The 21,609-nt window shown below is 38.3% G+C and overlaps 2 protein-coding genes across 5 annotated transcripts; one reads left to right on the top strand and one right to left on the bottom strand.

Moving 5' to 3' along the window:
- Nucleotides 1-1,564: 1,564 nt before the first annotated feature.
- Nucleotides 1,565-12,418, bottom strand: LOC111344274 (uncharacterized). 4 transcript variants are annotated; one of them, XM_022951486.2, is made up of 12 exons: nt 11,489-12,418; nt 10,739-10,780; nt 8,159-8,335; nt 7,761-7,985; nt 7,421-7,536; nt 5,545-5,975; nt 4,859-5,041; nt 3,594-3,852; nt 3,151-3,277; nt 2,768-2,903; nt 2,046-2,696; nt 1,565-1,843 (listed from the first exon to the last, which is right to left on the bottom strand). In XM_022951486.2, the coding sequence occupies exons 1-12, from the start codon at nt 11,541-11,543 to the stop codon at nt 1,606-1,608; spliced, it is 2,640 nt and encodes an 879-aa protein (XP_022807221.2). In that variant the 5' UTR covers nt 11,544-12,418; the 3' UTR covers nt 1,565-1,605. The 4 variants fall into 4 exon arrangements, with proteins under 4 accessions (XP_022807221.2, XP_022807223.2, XP_022807224.2 ...); XM_022951488.2 differs by having other exon boundaries at nt 5,545-5,933; nt 8,159-8,341; XM_022951489.2 differs by having other exon boundaries at nt 4,859-4,918; nt 8,159-8,341.
- Nucleotides 12,419-16,880: 4,462 nt separating this feature from the next.
- LOC111344273 (uncharacterized) lies at nt 16,881-19,118 on the top strand. Its single transcript, XM_022951484.2, has 2 exons — nt 16,881-17,180; nt 18,190-19,118. The coding sequence occupies exons 1-2, from the start codon at nt 17,135-17,137 to the stop codon at nt 18,537-18,539; spliced, it is 396 nt and encodes a 131-aa protein (XP_022807219.1). The 5' UTR covers nt 16,881-17,134; the 3' UTR covers nt 18,540-19,118.
- The last annotated feature ends 2,491 nt before the right edge of the window (nt 19,119-21,609 follow it).

The raw sequence follows: 21,609 nt of genomic DNA on the forward strand, positions 1-21,609 counted from the left end.
TGGTTGCATTTATGAACTGGACATTAATTGGCATAAAGAGTAATAACACTCACTGCTATTTCATTATTTTAACGAAACGCCTCAGTGGGAGATAGAATGTAAGGGTGGATTTTCAGAATCTCCTTTCTGTGCGCTTTAACACCGAAACTCCATTAAACTTCCTTATTCATAAAATCCATCAGCCATGTCGCGTTCGTTTTTCTGGGACATTAGTTAGATTAAGCACCGCAAAAACGGCGAACGCTGAACGTCGGCTAGCCGTTTGTCGTTTGCCGTTCCGTCCGCGATGTTCGTCTGTTTAAGCTTCCCGACGACACGGCAGAACAAATGTTCCCGGTCACCATTCACTGCGACTAGAAATAATGGATACAAAGAAGCAGTGTATTTTCCGCTTGAATTTGAACTCTATTAGCTTTACAAGCAGTTCATATAGAAGTAAGATGATAAACGAAGCTTAGCTATAAAAGCAAGCGATCGAAATGTAGAAATAGTCGGTAAAAATGGGCGGCAAATACTCACGTTTTCGCGTTCCCTACAAACAGGAAAAAATTAATGTCCTCGAGTAGAAACGGCGGCCGGCAAAGGGCAAACGCGGGAAATGTCAAGTCACGTAACCATCTCTGCCGTTCGCGGGAAAAAATACATGGTGCTTAATCTCTCTAATCTGTTAACCCTCTGACCCCCGACAATGACCAGCATCTAAATTCTCCTCACGGTATCACCACTGAATTAAACAAGAGAATAAAGGTAATGATCACCAAATAAAGAATCTCTGGATTGTCAAATTCATTCTCCATATGTAATGCATAAAGAACAGTAGAGAGAATAATAAACTTACTGATCTTTGGGTGTCAAGGGTTTACATTTTGCCGCCGTTAAGACTCGTCACGTGGTGCAGGGTATAGTAATGAATTCCCGAGGCTGACGATTCAAGCGTCAGCCCTTCGTCAGAGCCTAACCCCAATCAATTCACTTAAACAAGGGGCTAACGCTCGAGCCGTCATTTCAGTAGTAATTCTTTACGGTGGCCACTTACAATATCAACTAATTTGGTAAGACCAAAACATATAACTTGTTGCTGACAGCAATGCTAAAGGAGCCGACACTGACCGGTTTGTCAATCGTCTACATTTCCTACTTCCCTAAAAACAATCAAACAAACAAAATCCAACTGATCTTTTAAATGGTTAATCGACAGTTTGAAACAGAAACCATCTTCACAACGCACATATAAATATATTCTGAAGCTTGTAACAGCTGTTCAAGACATTTTCTCAAGTTTTCCGCGGTCAGTATTTTATGCACTAGCCACACCACACGTTAATTTTTAAATAACATTTAGTTTCAATACATTGACATTATTTTAATATTTCGTATTCCTAATACTTTTTAACTATTTACTTTCTTTAGTCTAATCTTATTTAAATCATCTTATTTGTTCAAAAAAATGTTACATGATATTGGCCATTCTCTACTATTTTTCAATCTAAAATTATGTCTGCTGGTAAACCCGAGTATTGCATAAATAAGTGGGCTTGTTTTACCAAAAATAAAAAAAAAACAATTGCACTATGAAAAATAACATTTAATATCATCATAGATGGATCATAAAAATCTTCCCGAGATAAAGAAAATATCCTCAAGAACAGCCGCTTCCTCTTCATCTGAGTTTACAATGTCACCAATCCGCGGACTTCTCTCCTTATTAGTTTCTTGTGAATACCCGGAGTCCGTAGTGTCCAGTCCTCTAACAGCTGCCGGAACCTCGAGTCCCAAAGATTTACTTTCTAAGTTCTCAACTATATCCACGAGAGATAGCGGGTATGGATTTTCACGTACCCCACTAAGAGATAAAAGTAGTTGGTTATACATTTTGTGGTTAATTTTAAATTTGGTCGTCGAATGGAGAAAGAATTTAAGCGGAGTTTGTCCACATCGTGTCAGCAAAACTGTATACGCTCTTAAAGTTACATCTCGGGTGAACAATAATGCACTTTGTATTTAGACTAACGTTACAAAACAAAACAAAAGCAGCTCCACTGTACCTTTCTAAACTTGGGTCCAATCTTCCTGGTCTGTCATCATCATCAGGGAATGTATGAGAGCCACGTGACTGTGAGCTACGCTCAACGTCACTGTACAGTGAAAACCGTTGATCGCTGGCTACTGCTTGTCTCTTAAATGATCCTTGGGTATGAGAATGTGACAGTGGAGGTCCATGGTAAGACGATTCACCCTTATTTTGCCTTCTTCCGCCGAGAAAACTGTCTGCTCTAAGACTATCAACTGTTAAGCTGCCTTGTTCAGAATTGAAGTCGAAATTAGATCTCGGGTAAAATGAACTATTGCTGTCTCTTCCGCTGACCATATCTTTTTCTGTGTTCTGTATTTCTCTCAAGGCCGCAATCTTTCCGTTAGCAGAAACATCATGACTACGGCTATGTAGCGAGTACCTAGAACCCGAAAGACGGCTGTCAGGATAGTTTGCCTTTGCTCTTTCATCAACATGTTCTTGAGGAGTTGGTAGCCTATCGTCAGGGACTATAGCCCTGCGATAAGTACGGTCAGCGGGTGGCTGGGGCCCGCGCTCACGTTCAAAACTGAACCTTGGCTGACTGAGAGTTGGAGGAGCGGACTGCACCCGGTAATGAGGGTCTGGTGCGAGAGCTTCTATGTTTTCTTTTTCAAAACCCAACCTGAAGGAAGGTAAAAAAATGAAAAACATTGTAAAGAATGAAAGAAGGTGAAAGAAACAAACAAACCTTACCTGTCTTTCGCGTTCCCATTGTATACTTCAGCTGTTGCCAAACCTTCTTCACCAGGTAAAAGGATTCCTGAAGTTGACGAATGCTTTGCTTTCCGTGGATTTGCCTGAAGGATGCCATGATTGGAGGAGGAACTTACTGTAGGGGAAAACACAAGTTACACAATTGATAATAAATAAATCGCGTACACCAAGTTCAGAGTATTTTCTAACACCTAGCGCAACTAGTGACAACTTCAATTGCAGTACTTAGCGATACGTATTTGACCGTATCTATCCTTGTCACCCTTGACTGGTGACAAAATTACTTGATGGAAGAATATAGAGTTCACAGGAATGACTTTGCACAAGCCTGAAGTGACGTCGCTTGTATGGGTTGAACTCACCTTCGGGAGTAGGAATAAGGGATTGGGCGGGTGACACTTGACGAGGCTGAGAAGCAGGTCTGGGTACGAGTGGTCGAGCGGGCGTCTCGTCCACGGTAGACGTGGCTGGTTTTTCATGCCCAGTGACCTGCAATAAAGAAAACTATAATACTAAGCTCGAGGAACACAACAAAAGAGGACTTTGAAAGTAATCTGAGATTGTGTCGGTTTTGCTAACTTCACAATGTGATTGGTCAAAAAATTCAGCGCCCCCTTTATCAAAACTTTACCAATCGCGACTCGACCGCTCAAGCTTTTTAATGATATTTTCCTTAACTCTGAGTGGCTGTTGCCAATACCGAAGGTTTCGTATTAGGACAATCAAACAATAGCCGCTCCAAATTACAGAAAGTTTGAAATCTCTTCTCTCTTTAACAGACGAACACGCCATCGAAACCAGTTACCTTGGTTTCCATTTCCATCGACGAAAGTAGTTTTTGCTGTTGTTGTTGCTGCTGTTGTCTCTGCTGCTGCTGCTGTTGTTGTTGTTGTAAATTCTCAACTTGCTGAAGTTGTTGTTGTAGCTGTAACTGTTGTTTCTGTAGTTCAATCTGCTGTTGTTGAAGCTGTAGTTGCAGTTCATATTCACGGCAATACAAGCGGTACACTGCATCTAACTCAGCCGAGAAGCTCCCGGAAACTCCCGACACTTCGGAGAATGACCTGTTCAATGGAAACAGAGTAATTTGTTGAGCAATCAATAACGGATATAGTGTGCAGCATTAATGTTTCTTTTATCTTTTGCTGAAGTGTTAAGTTATAGATTTTCAAAGTCTAAAACTTATAACCCTTTTTATCACCACCACCAACCCACCTAGGAAAACCAGTTATCATTTACAGGCAACGCAATAAATCTGAAATAAACTCAAGGTAATAAAAAAATCTTCCACACAAGCCAAGAAGCTCACACATCTGAACCTTATCCTCCCCCACTTCCATAGCATGAAGAGACGAGGATTAATACTTTTGCTTCCAAACAGGATGCTGGTACTGAATTATTGGTACATCTCTCCCCCTCCCTCCACTCCCCTCCAATAATTTATCAGGCATCAATGACACTTGGCTGATATGCAGATCCAGTGGAAAGGCACAAAACAATGAACCTTGTCACAGTGGAGTGAATGTGTTGGCCCAGAAAGTTCAGGAAACGGGGCAACGGGAAAAAAAAAATGACAAAGCCATTATAATATATATCTTATTAACCAAGCACGAGGGCCGTACTGGGAGAATATTGGCCCGAGGTCTTGACAGTACGGACCGAGCGCAGCGAGGTCCGTACCAAAAAAGACCGAGGGCCGATATTCTTCCAGTACGGTCCCGAGCAAGCTTGGTTAATAAGAGATTTATTATACGACTGAAGTTCAAAGGGACACAAGTGCGGTATCATTCGCGACCATTCGGGACAGTGCCCGGTCCAATACTGAGAGAATATTGACCGGCAATAGAGCATTTTGATTGGTTGATTTTACTTATTGGCCCTCTGACTGCCCGAGTCATGTAATAAATTTGGCATATCACCCACAACATTGTAACTATTCTGCCAAGCATAATGTGCCAGTTATTGTGATCTTCACTCTTTACATTAAGTGATCTGACAGCCATACCATTTGTTACAGGATACTGCTCTTATTGACTGTGAGCCCAGTAGCTGACTTGATGATCAGCTTACCTATCTTCATTTTTTCTTGGAGGTACTTTCCCATCAGTTGTCAATCCAGGATCTCCATCACTAAACATAGAAAACAAAGGTTTTACTGGCAGTGGATGCTGAGACATCATACCAGGTGCAACTCTTGTTGCTGACTGTGAGGAATCAGCAGAGGAGGGTTGGGGTTGAGTAGCCATGCTTAAACTGTCAAGGAAATAAAACTGTACAGTTAATGACAGTTATAATTATGAAATTATAATAATGATAATACTCAAAATGATTATAACTAAAGAAATGTAAAAAAAAAAACAATAGTTACCCTAGTGATATCAATAAAAATGATAATGATGATGATAATTGTGGCAATGGCAGTGATACTGATCAATTAATCATGACAATTAAAATGATAATAGAATAATGGAAACTGTCTTCCCTTCAAATAAAAATAGGAGACTGTCATTTTACACCCCCTGTCAAGAAGTTTCATTATAGGGAGAGCAAAGCAATGTGAAATAAAGTAAGAGAAAACTGAAGGTCCTTCAATCTTCCCTCCTTAAATATTCTTCATCTCTAACTAAGGGGTTGTTCCATCATCATTATAATTATGTATTAAAAAGTGAAAGCCCAAAAAGGTTATGATGATCATGAGCCCAGCTGATCCTCAACATCTGTTAGAGAGGTCCCTACTGATCTCATTAGCTAAGTACCTTGTTCCACTCGGTTCTGCTGACTTATAAGAGGGTCCCTCCTTTTGTGAGGAGCTGAGCTGAATTTCTGTTGACTGAACTTTGCTGGATGCAGCAACAGGGTGACACTCACTCCTGGACTGTACAGTGGAAGGTAAGGCTGGTTGTCCAGGGCTCAACACCCTCATATGACCTTCAGTAACACTGTTCTGATGGGCTGTTATCTGTGATTTTTGGTCCCTGCTCCTCTTGTTTGGAGGTGTTGTCTTATTCATCACTTGCTGTGAGAAGCTTGCTTGGAAACTGTTGGCCTTAAGTTTCTCTTCTGTATGTTTACCATTACTAGTGTCTGGCCTTGTATTACCTGGAATTTCTGTTATAGGTTGTTTGGATGGAGAGAAGTGTGGAGGCTTGTTTGGAGAAAGAGATGATAACACAGTACAAATAGATACCTACAGCACATGCCAAAAACACAATCATTATCATAATGTTAGTTATTATAAATACAGTTACTGGTTCAGAAAAATTCTTACATTTAACCATTTACCCTTAACTCCCCTCTAGCTGCTGCACATCTTGCAAATTAGTTAAAAGAGAATTTGGTGTTAGATCAAGATAACAACTTCTACTTGATGAGATGGAGTATTCTCATTACCTGTTTGCTTTCTATGTATGGATATTAAGGGAAGAAGTTACGTTAATCACTTGTGGAAGTTAAATGACCAAAACAGAATTTCTCCTTACAACATCAATACAATATCAAGCAGACAAGTCATAAGAATAAAGAAAATTACAAATTAGGGGATAACTAGTTGATCTAAAAGCAAATTCTCTAATAAAAGTAACATCAAAATGATAGTATGGCAAATAGTAGGGAGAATTAATATATTGATATCTTGGGAGTGATAAGGCTAACACTTTCTGTTTGGAGGTGCTCAGCAAACACAATGTAGTCTAATCGCATCAAAGAATAAAATCTCACATTCCAATTGGATAACAAAGCAAGGTATTTAGTGTGGAATTGTCAGTTAAAAATGAGGCTAACTGATACTGTTTCACATCTATGTATACATGACAACTATAAGTGATGCTGTTTTCTTTTTGTTTTTTTTTCTTTTTTATTCAATAATGTGATTCAAGAAAAATCCATCACTTGAATGACTTGTGAATTCTGCATTAAATTGCACTTGAAAACAGATATTGCATACGCAATTTAATGCGGATTTCCCTCATCGACTAATGAATTTTCCTATAAAATTGTCCTAGTTGGTATTCATACAAAAATTAGTGTACAATTGTTTAACATAATGAATGATTTAACTTCTGGAGTTATGTAATAATTAAGGTGTGTGTTTACCAAATGCATTGAAACACTGCAAATTGATACAACTGATATGTGTGTGGTGTTCATGAAGTGACATTGCAAACCCATTGCAGAGTGGATAAAGTTTTTTGCATGGTTTTCTCACTTGTTTTTCAGGGTAAGTTGGGGTTGTCACACATGGGCAGTTATGGGTGTTTCAGGTGTTGATAGGTTAAAATTTTCAGGAGTCATTGGAATTGTTTAGCAAATAGAACATAAAAGCTTACTTGTGGGTAGTTAAACAAATTAGGGGTTATAAAATCTTTCCAACCAAGTTGACACATATTTTTCCTAATTGGTTTCAGATTTTGATTATCATCACAATTAATTCAACATTGATAATTATGAAAATAGGACAGATTTAAAAAAATCTCTAAATCCAGCAAAAATTTGATATAGGGCTTCAAAAAGCTCTACAGTAGAACACAACACAAGTATTGTAAAGGGGTCAGTAAGAAATAACCTAAAGCCCGAGACATGTACTGTCTAGGCATCAGAAATAAACATCATAAATGACACAGTTCAAGGACAAACCTGCTCCTTGTCTTCTGTTGTTGGAGTTTTAGCTGTTTTTCTTGGTGAAGATGTCCTTCCATTTGCCTGAAACTTTACCAAAAGTGCTTGCAATTCCAGGAACCTGTTTTGCAAATCTTGTCATGTCAAGGAATGAAATAACTTAAGACCCTCTATAGAACGTGATCATCTGCATCAAGAAAAATTGGCCTAATGGTAAATAAAAAACTGAATAATGTAGGCACCTTTGAACAGTAGGATACTGGTGCGGTATAAATCTTTTATTATTATTATTATTATAAATTTGAAACAAAATGCATTCAAGGTAAAACTGTAGTGGGGGTAAAACATGAGTGGATACAAGCTTTCTCTTTGATCACTGCATCATACTCCTCTTGCAAGATGGCAAGCCGTTCTTCAAATGCCAGTCTCTCTTCTTCAATCTTCTCCTCAGCAAGTTGTCGTTCCTCTCCAACCTTTGCAAGTTCTTTGACTAAGTTAGCCACACGTTTCTTGTCTTGTGGATTCAGCTCTTTTAAACTCAACTCTTGTTTCTCTTTTCCCTTTTGTTCAAAGTAACCCTCACCTTCAAAGTAACAATAATTAATACACTACATTTTATCAGGCATTTAAGGCTACTGAAAAATTACACAACATCATGTGTAAAATCTACTTTCACATACACTGTACCCCAAACAGAATATACACATTCACACTCCACAATTTAAACAATAGACACTTTCTTTGGTAGAATCTTACCAAAATGATCAAATGAGTGTGAGACAGATTTTGCACTCAGTCCATTCCTTGGCATCTCTTGCTCCCTCTTGTCCAGACAATCATGGAAAGATTTTTGAAGAGTTATGCCTCTCTGTTTTAACATGTGTACTGGCTTTCTCACCATTGGGTTCTTGATGTTTAGGCATGCTTCAGGTGCTACACCTCATGAGTAAAAAAAATGGAATTCATAGTTCATAACTTTGATGTCACACACTAGATGAATTGCAGGTATAAACTAATAAAAAAAAAAAGATAGCAATAGACAGTAAAAGCTTGACAAAAATTCATTATTTTACATATTGTAAAAAGTTTGGATATGGGTTTTGGGTTAAAATGACTTCAAAAATAATTGAGTTGATTTTGTCTTTTGTTCTGGGTACATACTGGATGTATCATCAGTTTGCCGGTAAATTCTGTTTGAAGTGAAAGTTACCACTTTGGTGATCTGTGTTTGCACATTCAAGTGAAAATGTAGCAAGTTGTAAAGTTCTATGAATCACAGCACTGCTGTACTTAGAGTTCATGTTCTTAAAGTGCACCTAAACCCAAATTTTTTTTTCGCTTAACGAAATAAACTTATTTTTTGGAGTATTTCTGTGCAAAAATTTTTAATTTGCTCAAATCTTTAATTTTCTATGCCCAGTCAAAATACGGAAAATCGGCCGCCATCTTGCCCCACGACCGAGTTTAAAGAAGAATGGCTCTAGCGGGTAATGTGACGTCAAATCGAGAACACGAAAGTCTGCATCTCACACATTTTCACTTGTTTGGGAAGATTGTCGTCGATATTGTACGAAATATGCCGACTAGGTGTGTTGTATGAAGAATGTATGAAGCGCGATACCCTCTTGCAAATTTCGCACGTTGCTACATCCTTCTACAACACACTTAGTCGGCATATTTTCGGACAATTATCGACTACAACCTTCCCAAACAAGTGAAAATGTGTGAAATGCAGACTTTCGTGTTCTCGATTTGACGTCACATTACCCACTAGAGCCATTCCTCTTTAAACTCGGTCGTGGGGCAAGATGGCGGCCGATTTTCCGTATTTTGACTAGGCATAGAAAATTGAAGATTTGAGCAAAAAAAAATTTTTGCGCAGAAATACTCAAAATAATAAGCTTACTTCGTTAAGCGAAAAAAATTTTTTGGGTGTAGGTGCACTTTAAGTTATAGTTGCATGAAGTCAAAGAGATCAACACAGTGTGCAACATTGCACAAAATGTATTTTTCCTTTTTTCTTCTTTTTTTTCTAACTGGATGTAATTTCTGTTACGTATTTTATTGTTATTGGTTGCCAGAGCAACTTTGAAAATCACCAAGCATGGCAGAGCACTGATAGTCTTTAAACAAAGGAAAACAGTAATCAAACTAGTTTGAAATCATTTTAACCTTAAGATTACCACGCACCTTCAGGGGTGACTCTTGTGCAAACGATGTAGCGCCATCTGGTTTAAACTGTAGATATCTAAACCCCTATATCAAATTAAAGCTTATAGGACTGGCTATCAGACTATACCAAAATTTTTGAAAAAAAAATTAATTGTTGAATTTTTCACGACTTCTAAACGCGAGTGCCTGAATCATCTTTTAAGAGCTACAAGAAAGGGAATAGTCCTTTTTACAGTTGTGGGCTTGGTGGCCAAGCCTTTGAACAGGAGTGAGGCTTAGGGTGATCTTGTTATGATAGAGGTGTTGCCGATTTTCAAATGCAAATTACTTTGTATCATGCTAACTAGATACAGGTCTCTATCACAACAGGGTCACCCTTAGCCTCATTCCTGTTCAAAGGCTTGGCCACCAAGCCCACAGCTGTAAAAGGGACTATTTGTTTGATTGCTCTCAAATTTTGACAGTAGCTAGTTTTACATATAAAAAAAAACATGTCTCAGAATTTTTTATTTCTAAATACTCTTTTTTCAAGAGTGTTTCTTGTATGATCACTCCACATTTTTTAATCCTATTTAAAAAATGTTTTGTGACTTTTCACTGAAATTGAATATGGCAAATCGCAGACACCTTTTTTAGCACTCTGGCCCTGGAAATGGAGGAACACATTAAATAAGCGAAAAACAAAATTCGCTTTAACATGTAACGTTCAAAAGGTGACTCTGGCGCTCGCATTTAGAAGTCGTGAAAAATTTGACAATTCATTTTTTTTTCAAAATTTTGGTATAGTCTGATAGGCAGTCGTATAAGCTTTAATTTGATATAGGGGTTTAGATATCTACGCAGTTTAAACCGGACGTGCTACATCGCTTGCACGCAAGACACCCCTGAAGGTGTACAGTAACCTTAGCTCAATTTAAACAGGGGCTTGTAAAGACATGATTTTTGACCTAAGCAGGACAACTCACCTCGTCAAGGTCTTTTAACACTTGTTATAAATCATTTTCAAATCATATCAATTTGTAAACATTTTATACCACCTGCATTGGTATGAGCCTTTCTGGATATAAGTCTAGATGTTCATATTACAATTAAGTTTGAACCTAAGGCTTTTTCCAGGATTCAGTATAACAAGAGTGAAATGACCATTAAATAGCTAATCCTAACCTGGGACATGTACTTTCACAATTCTTTCATCTTGGTCATCAGCTGTGTTTAAGGTCAAGGCCAGTTAGTTCAAGGCTAAATCATTTGATCCTAGATTCCAATCCTATCTAAATTAGCTAAATATACTTACATAGTAAGGAAATGTAAAGTACAGTGTTGCCGTTTGTTTGCTTGAGTCTGAAAATTTATTTTATAAAAATGTTTTAATCTGAAGATCTTAATAAAGGAGCTCAATGGGAAGATCAGGATATACAATGAAGTGAATAAATGGCTGAATTTGTATTAAATCTGGGTAAATCTCTCTCCAGGTACAGCAATCGGTAGTCGATACGTGTAGGAAATTCGTTTGTTTCTTAACAAAGCTTAATAGATATTTTTTTTAGAATACAATTCTGTTGTAAGCCGTCTTGGGGTCATTCGTTCTAAACTTCGTTCTAAAGAAGTGACACAGCACAAACAAGTGGACAGCTGATGACGATCTTCATAGCTCGTAGCGCGGTTAATTGATAAGATATCACTTTTATATTCTAAAGAATGGCGAGTCATGACAATGAACGGAGTAAAATGTCTACGAAACTGTTAAAGTGATCAGCGCAAGCACAAAGATTAGCCACAGTTAGGACAGTTCAACCAAACTTAAAATTTACTGTTGAACAGGTACTTCGCCATTAACTTCGCTAATTCTATAAAAATGGCTATTTTTTTAGTTATAAAACAGATAAAAGACAGTATAAGGTTTGAATAGGATACAATCCTTTGACCAAAACACGTTTGTTTTCAAAGCTCTCTTGACTTTGGCCGCCATACTTACTTTTTGAAAAACACCGCGCTAGTACCCAAGCCCTTCTGATCTACGGTAGTCTTTCCATGAGAGGCAGAGAGCCTCGCATTAAGTGTTACATCGAGTCTACAGCAGCCCTCTCTCGTAACGTGAGTATTGGATTTTGGTCAGGAAACAAATCGGTTTCTCTTCATCCCTCCTATTCTTGATTCAAAAGGAAGATAATTGATTCAGGGTCTGACAATGAACACGTCTTTTACAGGGTGCAATGCCAAAAGCGTAGATTCTGACGTGCCATTCGCGCGCGTCTTTCACGTAAACAATCTACGGCTCTTTGACCGAGGTCCCTGTGGTCCCACCTCCTTGCTCTGCGCAGAGTTTAGTCTCATACCGAGCCTTTCCACGGCCAAGCGATTGTAAGATCCTGGTAAATACTTATATTACATTTCAGTTACACGGTCTTTTCACGGGAGGATGTGGGTACGAGATTACGCAAAGCTTTTGCAATAACTCCACTCGCTTCGCGTCATCTCAAAAAAGCACATTGCCATAACATATTTAACGGGCTACACAAGTTTTGCACCCCTTTTTTATTGACTTCTATTAGTTTACTGCAATAACTTGTGAAAAATGTTTTTCTTACTGATACAAGCTTGATGTACAAGCATTTATCAATACTACATGTCGCATTGACAATGGCATTGTACAACAACCTCGTTCCTAGGGCCTTTCCCTTAGTTGAGGGTGGGCCCCACCCCCAATTCAACCCCCAACTAAGGGAAAGAGGTTGATTGTACAAGTGTGTTAATATCTTGACTATGTTTTGCTCTTTCAGCCAATGGTACGCTAATTTCTAGAGCCATTACTCTGAAAAGTCATTTTAACAAGCAACGAGTTATATCAGTTGCATATAAACCGGTACGGCAAGTAAGGCGCATGCCGTGAACATAACACTGCTGACCTTTGACGCGTCGTCTGCTCCATTACAATGGTCACCGGAACAACATAACAAATCACACGTGACTTTTAAGCCCCGCTCTTCGGCTTTCCGGCACCTTTCAAACTTGCTCGGTCCATCCTGGCATTGCTTGTCAGTCAAACAACCCTTAGCGTAAAAGAACTTAGTCTGGTCTTTGTAGAAAAGCTTTGCACAGCGGCTTTGCCAGGAAACGCATGTGATTTCTTTCACATCGCAGTCTTCCCAACTCTCTTTGCTATCACACTGATAACATTTGAGTGCACATACTTTGTTGCGGCATAAAAAAAATAATAATAATAAAAAATCAGTATGCAGACAATGGAAAATGTTTGCATAAATTCTAAAAATCACGAGTGACTTGTCAGTATTCTTTTCATTCATTCATTCATTCATTCATTCATTCATTCATTTATTCATTATTTTATTCACACTTATTCTACTAAAAATACAACAACGAGAAAGAGAAAAAAAAGAAGAGAGTTCTAACTATACATGAATTTACACAAAGCAGTGGAAAGAGTGTGTTGTAGCCAAAGGAGCCAATCTTTCGAGTTGGCCACTACCACAGAGCAGTTACGGATGGGTGAAAGTTAAATACACTTAAGGAGATAGCACATATACTAAATAGTTAAAATAGTAAAATAGAACTCTATGATAGGTTAAACTTGTTCAAGATGTCTGCCTGCTAAGTAGGAAGAGTTTATATTCTTTTTTAAAGCTTTTGGCAGGGAGACACTTTATTTTAATAGATATCGTTTGCCAGATCTGTGATGCCACCACACTAAATCTTGCTAGACCATAATTGGTTATAGAGAATGGTCTGTACAAGTTTTGATTAGTGGCATACCTAGTAGAGTAATTTTGGACAGCTGAAGCCGATTGGGCTAGATCATAGAGGACTGGAGGTATGTTCTTTTTTTGAAATTGAATTTTATGCAAAAGAGAGCCAATTTTTAATATTTAAAAATATTCTTTAATCCTAAGATTTCTAATAGTGTGAAATATTGTGTAGAAATTTCTCTTTTGCTAGCAAAGAAGATGCTGCAGATACCATTGTTTTGACTTATTTTGATTTTCTTTAACCTGGTTTGGTATGCAGTTCCCCAGCACGTCAATCCATTATTATTCTGGCTAATATCGAAGGCGTGTTTACTTCAGAGCCACAATAATGGTTTGATTGGGACATTCTTGACATTTTCATACCAATCGATCAATTGTAGAGTTCCTTTTACAAATATTTTGTCCTTATGAAAGTCAAAATAACGATACTTGATTGCATAAATTTCCTGCGACACCTTTCAAGTTCGCAAATGATAAAATAAAATAATGAAAATTATGCAAGTGCTCTGGAAAATGAGACCTTTTAAATGTTAATTCACAGAAAATGATCAATTATCACATTGGAGTGCAACTGATAAACAGTAAAAGAAAGCTGCTCTTTTGTGCCATGTCATTTTTTTTAGTTTCTTTAGGAGTGCGCCACATTATAAAAGTCAAATGAAGCCCCTTAAACTGCTTTGAACTTTCATATAAGCACAAAGGTATTCCGAAAATAGGATGAAAAAAAAAAAAAAGAAATCAATCCATTAATAAAATGCTGCTTAGAAATTACTTCAATTTTTAAAAGATATTTGAATTGAAATCGGCAGGATTATGCATCAATAATTGAATGAGCAGATGAACAAAAGAAATAAGAATAGCGTGTTGAGTACTTCTGATATTCTTATCGTTCCTATATTTTCTCCAAGAGAAAACATTTCTTTTTTTTTTCTACATGTTACTTCCCAGCCTACCTGTGGAGATGCAGAAAAGAAGAGCGATGGAGATGGACAAAACACCCATTGTTCTTCTTGACGCAGGACACGTTTCAGCGAGAATTCAAATCAGGAGCCACAGTGACAGCCAGCAGCAGCTAAGGAATATTATGAGCAAAATATTTGTACTGACCTTATATCGAGACAAGTGTTGCACAATAGCTATATCGTTGTTACGAAAGTTTTCGGTAACTCTTCTTAATGATGTTGTTGCCAGAGATTAAGAATATTAACACTAATACCCGGCCTCACCTTGAGGTAACTAGGAAACACTCTTTGCATATTCTGTTTCTATTCACGGTTTTAAAATTCTCCAATTCTTCTGTCTTGTTTAAAAGAGTTTTAGTAAACTTTCTGATCTAACAACTGTCAAGGACAGCGTAGGTAACAGAGACTTCAGGCGTCTAACGAGCTAAAACGGACGTATAAAGCGATGTGCAATATGGGTGTGAGAAATGGAAATGTTTATTGGCTCTTCCGCTGATGAGATATCATCAGAGTATTGCAGCTTCAGCTCGGTTCCGTCACGAGCAGACGACCATTTTTAGCTACATGGTAACGCGTGTTCTGATTGGCTAATATCTAGTACGAAAAAAAAATACATAGTTCATGGAGAAGGTTCAGGCTGACGTCATTGTCGGTGAAAAGCTCCCATCGAATTAAGCCGCGAGGTTTCAAATTTTCAACATTGTTTTCCGCTTTACCCTGATTGAGAAAGACGTTTTGCCGGAGCTCAAAATGAAAAGGAAGTCTGCTAAATAATACTCGTTTCGAAAAAAAAATTGAGCATGTAGCTACTTTTAAGAGACAAAATTAATTCTGGAGGTGACGATACTTCGTTCCCAAACGCAATGCGAATTGTGGCTGAAAATAAAACTGAGTTTTCTAACTTGAAGTGAGGCTTTGCGACGTTGGGAACTCTTCATTAGAATGGTAAATGTTTTGAGTCAGTCCCTAGGTTTTGTTCAAAAGTATATCTTGTTAGAAATCGCACAATTTTCAGAATTTTACAACACAAAGCTACGCAATTTCTGGTCGCAAATCATTATAAGCAACAAGTAGATCTACCACAAAGGTCTCGCCGGACGGTAAATGCGAGAAATTTGTAAGTTTTCGCTTCTGTTTTTGAATGGTTGATATTATTTTAAGAGTTGATATTTCTTAAAAGTATTGTTCAATAAAAGATTTTGACTTCAAAACCGTACGATTGGTAGAATTTTCAACACAAACCTACGCAACTTTCTTTCCGTGAGTTGTAGTGAACAACGATTCAAGCATTCTGAATCTACCAGGTGGTTTCGTACTTAATTCTCGGTCGTTTTTACCTGTCATTTATTATAGTTTTCGGGTAGAAAACGATTAACTGGTAAACCCGACACAGTCGTAATGAACTCTTTTTCTTCGTGCACAACTTGTATGTGCATGGTATGTTATAAAAGAATTGGTTCATGCTTTAGCTGAGGATATATCGAGTTATGGATGCGCTTAAGAAGTGCAAGAAGCTAGAGTTGCTCTCTTCTGCGCCTCAAAGAAATCTTAGTTGAATTGCTTCATCAGAGTTTTGCCGTTCTTAAAGCAAGCATTCAACAGTTTTGGAGCTCGTAACAGTTTGCCAGTCACTTGACTTTCGTCACTTGACTTTCGTCACTTGACTGGAAGACTGGACTCGAGAAAACGAGAAAACAATGGAAATTGAGCCCAGACACTACCCTGAGCTCGTGTCTTTCCATTTATTAAACCTTTCACTGACATGAGTGACCAAGATAGAATTTCTCCTTACGATATCAAGCACATAAGTGTTGAGACTACAGAAAAATATCAAGAAGGGGATTTTTAATTGATCCAATACCAAATTCTCCAAACTTACACGATAATAACTGAATCGTATGGCAAACAGTAAGGAGAATTACTAATAAGATCTTGGCAGTGAAAGGTTTAGGATAATGTCGCGTAAAATGTCACCTAGCAACAAAACATATCTGAGCCTGTTAGAACTTTTAGGTGGAGTGCACTATATTTACGGCTTTTTGCATGTATGTATTCTGTGCTGATCTGTGTTTCAAAGCAGAAAAATGTTCTGCTCTAACGGTATTTTTGTTATATGTGCACTGATGGAAAAAGCTTGCTACAGATCTTGAATGTGACTAACTAAAATTCATGAGAAAAAGGGAAACAAGTCCGGAAGCAAGATCGAGGGTCTGCTATACTGCTTTACTTTCTAAATCGCTGCGATACTGCTCTCGGCATTTGCTTGGTTTCATCCTGATCAGTCCCAGTTGTTCAAAGGGTGACTGTGTAACGCTTTTCACTGGATTGATATCTATAATAACCTGAACTGTAGAGCCACTGCAATCCGCCACTGTTATATGACGACAAACAAATTTTCCGCTTCAGAACAACTGTCAAGATATATTTTACCTTCACGGCTTATGCCGGCGTTACACGTGGGTTTTGCTACAGCTGTAAAACTAAAGGCAAGAATTGACCCTGAATTGTAATACCCACAATCAAAATCTTCTTCTCACCAAATGTTGCTTCTTTTACAGAAAAGGTGATGACAAGCTAGGACATTTTTAAGCCTTTGCTCTATTGAGCAATATCTGTCTTTGCATGCGACGAAATCCTTCTCCTTGGTTTTGGTCAGCATGAGTAATTGTCAAAACATATCGGTTGAGTTTGTTGGCTCCACTTCTCTGAGTGGTTCGTTTAAGCCTCTCATTGACATTGATTGACATCGGCTCTGCCCAGCCGTACTGCAGTACTAAAGCTCTCCTTTATTGTAGTGCTTCAGGAACGATAGTACCCGCTTCAAGCCGAACGAGATGAAATTGATTTCTTTTGTTGTACTTCTCCTAAGCTTCTCTGTTGGTAAGTAAGTGACCACTGTTTTCAAAGAAGTTAAGGCGCCACGCTTCATCAAAATATAATCTTCAGCTAAGCTTGGTTTTCGTGATGTTTAAATTACTTGGCAAATTTGTCACTTTGCAGCCTGACAAACTTTGCACGTAGCTAGCTTTACACGTGTATTTAAAGTTATGTTCCTTGCTGATTTTTCGGCCAAAAATTTTTCTGAATTCTGAAATTTTATCACGAGGCTCGATAGCAGATGTCTCAAACTCCCTACATTTTATGTATACGCAACTTGAAAATAGCAATGCCCTTTCTTCGCAGAACTTTTCAGATAATGATACCCCCTGGAGATTTTTAGAAAGAGATCCAAAATCACTTCTTGGCATTGGCTCTCCCACATCGGCAATCATACCAGCTGGTTTCTTTTTTAAAAGAGATTTCTGGAGGAAAAGAGTCATATGACAGCAGGGAACTGACAATGTAGGTCAAAATGCACTTCATGAGTTTTTCTGAATTTCCAGTTTTGAAAGTGTCAAGGTGAAAATGGTTCCTAAATTGTCGAACCGGGTTTACTTGCAGAGTGTGCTTCAGTGCTAACTGCGCGCTGCCTGATGGTTTATGACTTTTTTCCTTTATAACGTTGATCGTGAGTTTATACTACATATCCAATTTAAATTTTCTTTATCGACTTTTTTGATCTGAAGTGAACCTCCCCTGGCAAAAGATCTTGTGATGCCATAAAAAGGCAAAAGAGAAAATCTCAATGGACTAAGTACTTTAGACTGAACCATCTTTGCGTACTAGTGGCTGAGATAATCAGTTCAAAATGCTTTTCAGGAACGAGTCTCTTTGGTGATAAGTTAAATACAATTTTATTTGTTAAGTTTTTAATTTTAATCCTGTAAGCGCCTTTACACTTTTGGATTTTGTGAAATATAATTTGTAACTTTTTCTGACAAGTCTCTTCAGTCATGTAAATTTTATGTTTATTGAACGTATAACTTGATGTGTGGCTACTTTATTGCAGCTTTTGGGATCAACTGCTACAAATGTGCAAGCTACAGAAGTCAAGAGGATTGTAACAACAACAGAAAAGAAACAGAATGTTCGCCAAACAATTACTGCGCTATTCAGACCGAAGAATACAGGACGGTCAGCGGTATTGAATTAGAGTATTACCAGAGAGATTGCACTTTTCATTTGCATTGTAATGGTTCAGGCATCTCAAAGTTGAAAGCGTGCAAGGAGGCCAAAGGAACGTGCTGGTTCAAATGCTGTTTTACGGATCTTTGCAACGACAGTAATGCAGTTTTAGTGGTTAGCACCTTCCTTATGTTGACATGCGTCTTCCTGGGCCTCATCCATAGAGTGGCATGATTTAAGATTTCATTGTCTCATAACAATAAAAGCTTCTATGTTGACTTGAATAAAAATGTCTTGTAAAATATTTAGTCTATAGCGAGCAACAAAAAGCGCACTGGCAAGTGACTGATTATTTTAGTCACTTACTTGCATTGATTGTCCAAGTTGACTCTCTATACCGCACTAGCCTGTTAAGCTTTTGGTTTGATGTACTTTGTAAAGTATTAACTTCTCACCAGCCGAACGCGAGGGGCGTTCCAGGGAATGCTGGCCCGAGTTCATTGTTTAGTTAAAATTAGGACGTGACATTTTTTTCTTTGTTTTCCTTCATATTGTTGTATTCATTATATTTTATCCTCTCTCTCCTTTGCGTTTGACGCCTCGTGACCCCTACAGAGCGGCAGACTTAGTCACATGACAAAAAAAGGCTTCAGTTTACTCACACATCTTTTGCCAGTGTACCCTCGTTGTTTTGTGGAACTCTCTTTTTGTTTGGTTCGCACAGAATGTATGTGAAATTTCGCTCTGATGTTCATCTAGTTATTCTTTATGTTAATTTTGTTATTTTGATTAATTTTTTTCCTTCTGTTTTCACTGTTTTTGTAACTATTTGCGACCTTCGATTTGCGGTCCACGATAGAAAGTTTATAGCCAACAAGGCGTTAAATTGCTGTGCCAGCCTCAACAGTCGAGGCAGTACGGAACAAACGCAGCGAGGTCCGTACAAAAAGGACCGAGGGCCAATATTCCCCAGTCTGGCTCGAGGAAGCGATGTTATTTAATATTTTGTTATATGACTTTCGCGACTAAAACTACACGGCTCCTGACCGTGTCAATGGGAACGGTCCGTCTGACAAAATACGGACTAAGTAAAAACCAGTTATAGTTTTCGTCGCAGATTGGCCTTCTGTTCACGCATATCCGCAACCTTTTGAAAACGCTTTCGAATGCGCAAGATTTCCAAGCGGCAGGTGTTTAAACTTCGAGTAAACAAACAAACGCTAATATTTTTCTCACGCTCAGTCTAATCTCCTTCGGCCCCGTTCCTCGATAAAAATTATCAGGTCTGTGGTTTCTGTTCGACAATAAAAGTACAATTGATAACTTTGTCGTGAAATTCGCTTGCTTTTTTCCATTACATTAGATGATGTAAAAGAGGATTTTATTTACTCAGTCCATGTTGTTTCGTTTATTAGTTCTCTGAAATTCATTGATCATGGACTTGATCGTGTCTATCAAGTTTCAGAGTTTTGAAAGCGCTGTGTCAAAATTCAGTGAACTTTTGTAAGACTCTCAATAATAATCTGTTATTCATGCAAAGAGAGCGTCACACAAGGTCCAGACAATACTGATTGCTCATGGCAGGTGACCTATTGTACTGTGTATTTAAATCGATGGTTCATTCTCCTCCACAGGGCTACCGAGAGAGGCAAGGGGGAGGGGAGGGGAGGTTTTATTAGCCAGTTTAGCCTGGTTTTGGAATATATTAGTCGGTTCTTTTGGTAACTGAACCGTTCGCTTCTGTTTCCAAGTGCGATTTTTGGTGAAGACTCGATAGATAGCTTAACGACCAGATGGCTGAAGAAGATTTAAGGGGACCTCTTGATTCCACCGGTCTACAGACGAAGTCCGTCGAAAAACCTCCTGCCCCACTTCATGTAAAACGGGCGCGCGCCTCAAAGTCACCTTGGATTACACCTTACTTAAAGAAACGAATGCATGACAGAGATATTCTTAAATTGAAAGCATCGCGTTCTAAGGATGCTAATGACTGGCTACAATTTAAAAAATGTCGCAACCTAGTTAATAACGAAATTAAAAAAGCAAAAGAGCTCTATTTTAAAAGAGCATTAGATGAAAACGAAGGCAATTTGCGCCAGACCTGGAGGATTGTAAATGAGCTCATGTCGAGGAAAACTAATAATTGTTCCATAAAAGAAATCAAAAGCAACGGTAACTCTATTTACGGCTCTCCTGAACTGACCGATGCCTTCAACAATCACTTCTCTTCTATTGGACCCAAGCTTGCTAGCCAGATTTATTCTAATAATGGTCCATCACACCTACATTACCTTGAGGGAACTGACAAACGTTTTGAGTTAAAATGTATTAATCCTTCTAAGGTGTTCTCACTTTTGTCTAAGCTTTGTAAATCGAAAGCCACAGGCTTAGATATGATATCTTCGCGACTTCTTAGGGAGTGCGCCGATCTGATAGCTGATCCATTGTGTTCTATTTTTAATCAGTCCATCAGATCAGGTGTTTTCCCTCAGGAATGGAAATGCGCAAAGGTTATTCCACTTTTCAAAGAGGGAGATCACTCCGACTTAAACAATTATCGCCCAATTTCTATCATCCCTATAGTAGCTAAGGTGTTTGAGCGTATCATTTACGACCAGGTTTACGGTTATCTCACTGAAAACAAGTTGATTTCCAGCCAGCAATCTAGTTTTCGTTCGCTCCATTCAACTGTTACTGCCTTGTTGGAGGCCACAAACAATTGGGCCTTCAACATTGATAAAGGCAGTATAAATGCAGTTGTTTTTCTCGACCTAAAAAAGGCTTTTGATACCGTTGACCATACAATTCTTATGTCTAAATTATTCGAATATGGTATCCGCGGTATCGCTTATGAATGGTTTAGCTCATACCGAGATAATCGCCATCAACAATGTTTCGTAAAACTTTGTTTTTGTCGAATTGCTTTTGGTTCTTTGAAAATGTAATGTAAACTTAAATTCCGTTATCAACTTTTCGCTAGATAAGGAACACCCGCTGGTGATTGATAGCTCTGACAGCGATGTTGACGGCGCCGACCAGAAACAGTCAAAGTGCCCCTGAGACGAAAATTGACCATTTTATTTTGGGCTAATTCTTTTGCAGAATGTTGAATTGGGTCAAGTTAAAACCCTTTTTGCCATTAAAAACTCAAAATAAATCTTCGATGACCAATTTTTACCGCTTCAAAGTCGTCAAAAAATCGTCCGCCGTTGCTGAAAACATGTTCCAGCCGCACAGCAGGAAACGTCATCATGACGTCAAAGGCTCAACAAACTTATGCTTTGCTTTGTCACAACTCTCTTTG

Source organism: Stylophora pistillata, chromosome 1, assembly GCF_964205215.1.
Source record: "Stylophora pistillata chromosome 1, jaStyPist1.2, whole genome shotgun sequence".
NCBI lineage: Eukaryota > Metazoa > Cnidaria > Anthozoa > Scleractinia > Pocilloporidae > Stylophora > Stylophora pistillata.

Excerpts from the sequence above, each read along its gene's own strand:
- LOC111344274 (XM_022951485.2), bottom strand. The coding sequence starts at position 11,543 with ATGGCGGCCAAAGTCAAGAGAGCTTTGAAAACAAACGTGTTTTGGTCA. Across the intron at positions 7,986-8,158 it reads ACACTCATTTGATCATTTTG|GTGAGGGTTACTTTGAACAA; the intron begins GTAAGATTCTAC and ends GTTACTTTGAAG. Across the intron at positions 5,042-5,544 it reads GCAGAACCGAGTGGAACAAG|TTTAAGCATGGCTACTCAAC; the intron begins GTACTTAGCTAA and ends TTTCCTTGACAG.
- LOC111344273 (XM_022951484.2), top strand. The coding sequence starts at position 17,135 with ATGAAATTGATTTCTTTTGTTGTACTTCTCCTAAGCTTCTCTGTTG. Across the intron at positions 17,181-18,189 it reads TCTCCTAAGCTTCTCTGTTG|CTTTTGGGATCAACTGCTAC; the intron begins GTAAGTAAGTGA and ends ACTTTATTGCAG.